This window comes from Poromitra crassiceps (assembly GCF_964638095.1).
Source record: "Poromitra crassiceps genome assembly, chromosome: 6".
Classification (NCBI taxonomy): Eukaryota; Metazoa; Chordata; class Actinopteri; order Beryciformes; family Melamphaidae; genus Poromitra; species Poromitra crassiceps.
In genome coordinates, this window is record NC_139627.1 from 42,980,983 (window position 1) to 42,990,982 (window position 10,000).

Here is a 10,000-nt window from a genome sequence, read left to right on the forward strand (position 1 = left end):
ACTGGACCCGTTTCCACTTGCATCTCCTTAAGAGCATACCGCTCTTCTGACTAGCTAGAATGTCGGGGGTGAAATGTCGGGGACGACGGGGTCGCGCTTATACCGGCACGGCGCCTTTCTCACATGCAGGCATTAGACCACGTACCGGTCATTTTGCGGTACAAAGCGCATGTGGGAAAAGGGCTACACTGTCATCAAACACATGTATATGAGAGCCAAAGTCACACCCTCTTCTGGTTTAGGCATACGTACCAAGGGATTTCATTCGCCATTCATTCTCCCATAGACATTTCGTAAAATGTTATAAAAATAGTTTTACTTACAAACCAGCTATATTTAGAAAAAAGTCATGTTTTACCTGGGCACTTCACACAGACTACCCGAAGTAAAGACACCGGAGCACTCTTTTCCGTCTGCACGTTTTAATAGAAGGGGCTGACTGACGTTTCGACAGACAAGTCTGTCTTCCTCAGAGTACTTTATGCATATTGTCCTTCACTGTTGAGCACCAGGACCCTTTTATTCCAAACCTGGCTGAAGTGCGCTGGACTCTATTAATGTACAGCTATATTTAGACTCAGGAGAGACCATAGAACATTAAACTCGGACAAAAACTTAAAAACAAAACCTCTAAAAAAATGTTTTAATCCACAGTTGTTTTTTTTAGTTTTGGTCTAATTTTAAACATTACAGAGCAAAAACATACCATTACAAACTTCACAAATGAACAATATAAAATTTAAACAGATATATATATTTTTTTTTTAAATAATTTAACATTTTTACTGCACTTTTCTTTATACGGGGACATATCAACAAAGTTAATTTAATGTATTATGCTGAATTGTATTGTATTCTGTTCTATTCTATTGTATAAGATGGTATTGTATTGTGTGTGTTTAGGATGCGTCTCCCCCGGGTCCCTCCCCCTCCTCGGCGGGTGTGCTGGTGCCCCCCAGGGTGGCATCGGTGACCTCCGAGCTGCTGGCCCACGCCAAGGTGCAGCTGCCACTCAACATGTGAGTACTGTCCACTCACCCACCTGTCTGCCTCTGCTTTACCACACAAAGGATGTCTCACCCACCTGTCTGTCCTGCTTTACCACACAAAGGATGTCTCACCCACCTGTCTGTCTCACTCACCTGTCTGCCTCTGCTTTACCACACAAAGGATGTCTCACTCACCTGTCTGCCTCTGCTTTACCACACAAAGGATGTCTCACTCACCTGTCTGCCTCTGCTTTACCACACAAAGGATGTCTCACTCACCTGTCTGCCTCTGCTTTACCACACAAAGGATGTCTCACTCACCTGTCTGTCCTGCTTTACCACACAAAGGATGTCTCACCCACCTGTCTGCCTCTGCTTTACCACACAAAGGATGTCTCACCCACCTGTCTGCCTCTGCTTTACCACACAAAGGATGTCTCACCCACCTGTCTGCCTCTGCTTTACCACACAAAGGATGTCTCACCCACCTGTCTGCCTCTGCTTTACCACACAAAGGATGTCTCACCCACCTGTCTGCCTCTGCTTTACCACACAAAGGATGTCTCACTCACCTGTCTGTCCTGCTTTACCACACAAAGGATGTCTCACCCACCTGTCTGCCTCTGCTTTACCACACAAAGGATGTCTCACTCACCTGTCTGCCTCTGCTTTACCACACAAAGGATGTCTCACCCACCTGTCTGCCTCTGCTTTACCACACAAAGGATGTCTCACCCACCTGTCTGCCTCTGCTTTACCACACAAAGGATGTCTCACCCACCTGTCTGCCTCTGCTTTACCACACAAAGGATGTCTCACTCACCTGTCTGTCCTGCTTTACCACACACAGGATGTCTCACTCACCTGTCTGCCTCTGCTTTACCACACAAAGGATGTCTCACCCACCTGTCTGCCTCTGCTTTACCACACAAAGGATGTCTCACTCACCTGTCTGTCCTGCTTTACCACACAAAGGATGTCTCACCCACCTGTCTGTCCTGCTTTACCACACAAAGGATGTCTCACCCACCTGTCTGCCTCTGCTTTACCACACAAAGGATGTCTCACTCACCTGTCTGTCCTGCTTTACCACACAAAGGATGTCTCACCCACCTGTCTGTCTCACTCACCTGTCTGCCTCTGCTTTACCACACAAAGGATGTCTCACCCACCTGTCTGTCCTGCTTTACCACACAAAGGATGTCTCACCCACCTGTCTGTCCTGCTTTACCACACAAAGGATGTCTCACCCACCTGTCTGCCTCTGCTTTACCACACAAAGGATGTCTCACCCACCTGTCTGCCTCTGCTTTACCACACAAAGGATGTCTCACCCACCTGTCTGCCTCTGCTTTACCACACAAAGGATGTCTCACTCACCTGTCTGTCCTGCTTTACCGCACAAAGGATGTCTCACTCACCTGTCTGCCTCTGCTTTACCACACAAAGGATGCCTCACCCACCTGTCTGTCCTGCTTTACCACACAAACGATGTCTCACCCACCTGTCTGTCCTGCTTTACCACACAAAGGATGTCTCACCCACCTGTCTGTCCTGCTTTACCACACAAAGGATGTCTCACTCGCCTGTCTGTCCTGCTTTACCACACAAAGGATGTCTCACCCACCTGTCTGCCTCTGCTTTACCACACAAAGGATGTCTCACCCACCTGTCTGTCCTGCTTTACCACACAAAGGATGTCTCACCCACCTGTCTGTCCTGCTTTACCACACAAAGGATGTCTCACCCACCTGTCTGCCTCTGTTTTACCACACAAAGGATGTCTCACCCACCTGTCTGCCTCTGCTTTACCACACAAAGGATGTCTCACCCACCTGTCTGCCTCTGCTTTACCACACAAAGGATGTCTCACCCACCTGTCTGTCCTGCTTTACCACACAAAGGATGTCTCACCCACCTGTCTGCCTCTGCTTTACCACACAAAGGATGTCTCACCCACCTGTCTGTCCTGCTTTACCACACAAAGGATGTCTCACTCACCTGTCTGCCTCTGCTTTACCACACAAAGGATGTCTCACCCACCTGTCTGTCCTGCTTTACCACACAAAGGATGTCTCACTCACCTGTCTGTCCTGCTTTACCACACACAGGATGTATTAAAGAGCCAGGCTTGATTTCACAGGCCGGCTTTGTGCCCAGAGATAGGCGAGCGGCCAAGTTCCCCTCCCCTGCACCCACATGTATCTCCCACTGGCCGAGTATCAAATCTCTCTCAGAAAGGGAAAATGCGGTCACACTCAGTTGTGTCATATAAGAGTACCGCAGGGGTGACATATTTTTGTAGGCTTACCCAGAAGTCCCTGCACTTCCTGGTTCTTAGGGGGAAAAGGCAATGGGATTTTTGTATGGGAATTTCAGTTAAATGCATGCAATAAGGTCTGTGGTTAACAAAACTTTGTGAAACAGTGAAGACCACTGTTATGACTTTTAAAGCGTTTTCTGAAAATCGTAAAGAAAAAATCATGTAAAGAAACGCATAATATACACTTCGAAAATCATAAAAGTGGTCCTGATTTGTGAAGATTACTTGCTGAACACAAAGTTAGCTGTTTCATAAACTTGTGTTAACCACAGACATTATTTTAAGCATTTAACCAAAATTCCCATAAAAAAAATCCCATTGAGTTTTACACATAAGAGTCATTTCAAATGTAGGTTGAGATTCTACATACAGTCGATCCCTGCTTTGTAGACACGTAAAATGCCAGCGTTTTATTCTGGCGATTGGGTTGATGTCCAGATGGCTGCCGAGGTTAGGTGCCAACTCTGAACAAGACTGTTCTATATTTTACCTGCTAATTAATCTAAAAGACAACTGCCAGGTGTGTGTGTGTGTGTGTGTGTGTGTGCTTGTGTGTGCGTGTGCGTGTGTGTGCGTGTGTGTGTATGTGTGTGTGTACTGTTGACTATAAGCTGGTGTCCTGAATGCAGGATGTGAGCGGAATACAGCGACATTGTCAGTTTTGATAACATCACTCTCCAAGTCGCGCAGTAGCTGGGTATGCACACACACACACACAGACACACACACCACGCTTGCTCACACAGACACATGCTCAAACACACATACACACGCATACACATACACGCTCAAACCTATGGCTCAAACACACACACACACACACACACACATGCACGCTCAAGCACACACACACACACACACACTCAAACACACACAAACACAAACACACTCAAACAGACACATGTGCACACTCAAACACACACACAGACACACACACTCACATGCTCAAACACACACAGACACACGCACACACACACACACACACACACACGTCCGGAGCGGGTTTGTCCTCCTGATGAGGTCGGACGTTTCCATCTTGACCCAGCAACCGGTCCTGTTGCCATGGGGAGACGGGAGATGGTCCTCACATCTGTTACCATGGCAACCAGGAGGCAGTGCACACAGAGCTTGTTTACTCTCTGGTCTCATCATCATCGTCTGTCTGTGGGAGGCAGTACTACACACTATACACACTACACTACTCACTAAACACACTACGGTACACACTACAGCAGTGTTTCCCAATCAGGGGTACGTAGGTGTACCTCTAGGTGTACTTGAACTAGGGATGTTCATTTTGAAAATTTTCCAAAATCGATAATCGGTGAGAATTAACGATCAATTATCGATTATCGATTTTATTAATACTTAGAAAATTTTCAATATTTTCATTTTTTTTTTTTTTTTTTAACAAAATGAATGCCTATGGCAGAAAATACGAAAGACAACGTGTTCTCCTCAATGAACTCTTTATTTCAATGTGTCTCCTCTCCAACACTGCTGTCCCCGGCGCATGCCGGTGTGAATTTCTCATGTTTAAAACAGTTTTGTTGGCACAAAGGCCCGTGCCCAGCCAGAAAACTAGAGACTATATGAAGCTCCACCTCACGTTAGTCGGCTGTGCAATGGAGTGGGCGAGGAGGAACGAATTCCACCCAAACCTAGTCCAAATTTTTTTTTTTTTTTTTTTTTTTTTTTTTTTTTAATAATTAAAAAATCGATCCAAATGCCACAGGATCGATTCCAATCCTTAACGATCGATTATCGATTTTCGATAATTGATGAACATCCCTAACTTGAACAGCTTTAAACATTCTGTTTGGCTCTATGGATCAGTCTTGACTTCCTGCCGCCCAAAGCGACTTCCTGAAATTAGAATGTAGCTTGATTATTTTGTACAGTAATTATAGGATTATGTAAAGGTAAAATTTGGATAATTTTGATACAGATATCAAAAATTAAAGGTCCCATTCCATGCAAAAGCTGTGTTTACTTGTAAATTCATATATACTGCTGTCAGCCCTCCCTGTAATGAGTGGTCACATGCTCAGAACTGCCACAGTTGGATTTGTCCCTATCCAGCGTCCCCCTGCAGTCTCCTCCAAGCCACACCCCCAAACGCTTTGTTTGCCCAGAGGGGAATTGGGACGTCACTAGCTTCCTCCTGCATACTGCGCGGGTCTCTCTCACACAAGCTACCTGCACCATTTAGTCTATAGCCACAAAATTAACACTTCTAGCTGGAGCGACGCCAACTGTACGTGATCCAGCAACTGCAGAGGTGCATTCGGTAAGTCTAGGCATTTTGAGATGTCCTCTTTAGCGTAGTATAGTGTCCTCTAGTAAGAGAGTGGCGTCAGTGGAGGACCAAAATGCGAGACTCATTAGCCAATGAACAGCCAGGAATGGGTCTCGCGCTACTTTTGCATGCTAAAATAAAGCTGATAATGTACAATTTGATTCAAGGGATGAAAAACCCTTTCAAAGTACAACACAAACTGTCTATTTTGCTGCAACTCGACAGTGCTGCTTTTTTTACTCAAGAGTTCCACTTTCTACTTCCTGGAAAAAAACTGGTCCATTGGAGTGAATGGAGATGTCGGAACTCTTCTATTATACGGCTCTGGCGTAGTACCGTTAAGTTAACGATAACTCGCAACCTAGAGTGCTGGTCCACAGACGCTAATCTGATTGGCCGCTGGGAGCCTGGGGCGGGCTCTCCTTCAGCGGCCAATGGGAACTGTTAGTTCTGAATATATTATAGAAACAGGCCATTCTTGGGAAGCGACGAGATGAGGAAGTGAGAACTCCGTCACAACAAACGGGGTTGCTATATTTTCGACAGATTAATCCAGAATCATGTTTTATGGACCAGAGACACACGTTTTTAAGAGGTTACAGCTGCACGAATTGGGACCTTTAAGCTCTCGTCTGAATAAAAGACGTAAATTTAGGGGCACCACTTCCTATGGAAGAAAAACCTTTACTTATATCACTCATCCACTTTAAAAAGATTGTGAGATCTTTTAGTTCCAGGGATTACTTGACTGTGCAATTAAAGAAAGACAGAACAACTTCTTGGCGATAAATGTGAACATTAATTAACTATCTACTGGACAAACATACAACAATAAATAAACATGTGGCCAGGATCAGAGAAATATAGCTAGCATAAATGGACAGCTGATAAACCAGAATAACCACAAACTTGGCTCAGGAAATGAGAATTAGGGAGAGGTCAAGTTATTGGCAACAGTAAACAGAGGTTATGTCAATATTTAGGTCGATAAAAGCGGAGGAACGACGCAGGCCGCTCTAAGATGTTTTCCTGATGGGATTAAATTACAATCTAAGTGCTTGGCAGCTTGGCATCAACTCTTAGCAGAAAATATGGGAATGTGTCACCTTCACAAGTCGGTCCATCAGAGAGTTTCCAAGTACGTATAAGCAGTCGGGTTGCGTGGCAACGGCAGCTTGGAGTGAGTCTTCAAAAAGACACTTGTCAGGTCAGGTGGGTGTCCTGTGGCTAGCTTCCTGCCGCCAACTGGACCCCGGGGCAGGATGGAGCAGAGGCTGTGACAGGGTGTTCAGTGGTCTGCTGCAGAGTTGGCATCTGTCACTTTTATTCATTAATGGATTAACTGATTGTTAACAATCTTCTCGGTTCCAGTAGTGATATCTAACAGCGAGGCTCGACTTGGTATGAACGTCTTGTAAAAACATGTAACGTCACGCTCGTGACTAAAAAGTGACTAAAGAGTGACTAAAAGCCTGTAAGCCGCATCGCTGTTCAGTTGGTTTCAGTTGGGTTGGCCGGCATGGAAGTGCAGACTGATATGTAGAGCCAAACAGAATGTCAGGTCACATGGTCAGGATGATTTTACCAGGCCAACACACACACACACACACACACACACTCACGCGCGCACACGCACACACGCACGCACGCACGCACACACACACACACACACACACACACACACACACACACACACACACACACACACACACACACACACACTTGTTACTTTGATTATGCACCCACCCATATGCTAGAGTATTTCACTTTTTCCGTGATTTTTCAAACGGAAGTAATGTAACTATTGTTTGACATTGACAATTGATTGACATTTCATTTGATCCATATTGCATCCTTTGCTGGTTTAGCAGTGAGCTGAGTGTTGCTACATAATATCAACAAAATGACACTCAAAAGATATTGTGTTGTCAATGTCCTCAATGGAAGGGACACACTATGTTGTTATTCCCACTTTACACCCACAGAAAATGTGATCAACTAATGCCGAGTTCTACGCAATATGAGCCCTGATTTTCCACTGGGCGCTCGCAACTTGGCGCTCGATTGCGATGTGTGAACTGTTCAAAGACGCGGTCCGAGGACTCACAGATGAGTCACAGATGAGTCAAAGACACCCACATATCAAACCAATCTGGGAACCCAGACGTCCGATATTTTGGGGTTTCTGGTGTTGAGAGGATATGTCTGCCCCAAGACTTCCGCTTCCGTTATTGTTTACAGTCCGACGACATCTCATATGCAGCTATATATTATTATTATTAGCCAAAATGCTGTCTGGACCTAAAACACCTACAATCGATCAGCTCCAACTCTGTTCTCGCGTCAATCAGACTGTAAACAAGTCTTGGGGCGGAGATATCCGCTCAACACCGGGAACCCCGAAATATGAGCCATCTGTCCCAGAGTCTTATTAGTCATCACTCAGACTGATAGACTCTGAGACAAACAAATTGCGGTATTTCCATTGCTAGTCAGGATAACTTTTGCTGTCTTGACACAGCCAAAAACAGGCTCAAGTCAACACCGCTGTGTCTGCTTGATGTGTGTCTCCACCCGAAATAGACAAGTCCACACCGCTGTGTCTGCATGTTGTGTGTCTCAACCCGCGGTAGACAAGTCCACACGGCTGTGTCTGCTTGATGTGTGTCTCCACCCGCGGTAGACAAGTCCACACCGCTGTGTCTGCTTGTTGTGTGTCTCCACCTGCGGTAGACAAGTCCACACCGCTGTGTCTGCTTGTTGTGTGTCTCCACCTGCGGTAGACAAGTCCACACGGCTGTGTCTGCTTGTTGTGTGTCTCAACCCGCGGTAGACAAGTCCACACGGCTGTGTCTGCATGTTGTGTGTTTCCACCCGTGGTAGACAAGTCCACACCGCTGTGTCTGCATGTTGTGTGTCTCAACCCGCGGTAGACAAGTCCACACGGCTGTGTCTGCTTGTTGTGTGTCTCCACCCGTGGTAGACAAGTCCACACGGCTGTGTCTGCTTGTTGTGTGTCTCCACCCGTGGGAGACAGAGAGAAGAGAGAGAAGCAGGGAGGGAGACAGAAACAGCGCGGCGAAATGTCAGCAAAACCTGTTTTATTCTTATGTAAATGTCCTTGTACTGACTTGTCCTTGTACTGACTTGAGTCATTTTCTTCATAGCAGAGCCTTCTTTTCAGATGTTGACACATGTCCACTTGCTTGCTGTCGTGCCTTCTTGAGAGAATGACTTTGACTTACATACAGTACATTAGGCTGGTCTACACGTTTACCTCCCCATTGGGAATGTCCGTTGGCAGATGATTGGTAGCTGGTAAACCTGTCAAGAGATGCCTTGCATTCTATACCCTAACCTAAACTGGAGTGCTTCGAACGTTAGACTGGCACATATTCACAACAGTACATGTGCTGCCTACGTTTTCCAGATACCTGGCTCTATATGCCTACAAGCCCCAGAAGGCCGACGAGCTGGAGCTGAGGAAAGGGGAGATGTACCGGGTGACCGAGAAGTGTCAGGACGGATGGTTCAAAGGGACGTCGCTGAGAACTGCTGCCTCTGGGGTCTTCCCAGGGAACTACGTCACCCCCGTGTCCAGGTAAGAGGGCTTGGCTGTGGGCATGGGATTGGTAAGCGATGCTGATGGTGATGGTTCTTCCTAGGGGTCTATGTCACCTCCATGTCCAGGATGGCTGAATGGTTAGAGAGGCCATCCCCCTGAGAGGAAGAACTCAGGTTCAATCCCTACAACCGGCATTTGTCCTGTCAAAGTCTTACTCAACAAGTTACTGAACCCCTAGTCTCACATGGTCAGACCCTCCATAACAGAGGCAAGTCAGCATTTCCTGCACAAAAAGCGGCGGCAAGCCTCTGATTGGCTCGGTTGTAAAGGAAGTCTGCCTGTCTGCGTGCATTGTTCAAAGTGTACCGCCCCACGAGTTGTGCAAATAAGGAGGTCCTTGATTGGTCAATTCATGTCTGTCACGCATTTTGTTTTTTGGTCTCAGGAGGCGGTCCTTACCCACTTTTCAAGAGTTGTGCCCCAGACGTAGATATTGATCTATGGCTTCTGCCAGACTACTGAAGCCCTACCTGCTCACTCAAGTTGTTGAGTCATGCAGAATGCCAGCTCAATGTCCTGCTCCACGACAGCCATCAGCCGTCATCCATCGAAGGAATGATTATTTTATGGGGCGGCTGTGGCTCAGGAGGTAGAGCGGGTCATCACTAACCAGAAGGCCGGTGGTTCAATCCCCAGCTCCTCCAGTCTGCATGGGCTAGATAATGAACCCCAAATTGTTCTCGATGGTTGCACCAGCACCAGCGTGGTGGCCATCTGTGTAGGAATGTGTGCGTGTGGAGCTCCAACGTTAAGTTGTAAGTGGA

The 10,000-nt window shown here is 46.5% G+C and overlaps 1 protein-coding gene across 1 annotated transcript in view; it reads left to right on the forward strand.

Annotated features, from left to right (window-relative positions):
* The window catches only part of LOC310777903 (E3 ubiquitin-protein ligase SH3RF3-like), a gene marked incomplete at both ends in the record, with an annotated part of 141,268 nt that overhangs the window by 111,229 nt on the left and 20,039 nt on the right, over positions 1 to 10,000 (forward strand). Inside the window, 2 exons of the mRNA XM_083638249.1 lie at positions 904 to 1,019; positions 9,042 to 9,212. Coding sequence (XP_083494375.1) covers positions 904 to 1,019; positions 9,042 to 9,212 — 287 coding nt within the window. The remainder of the gene's footprint in view (positions 1 to 903; positions 1,020 to 9,041; positions 9,213 to 10,000) is intronic.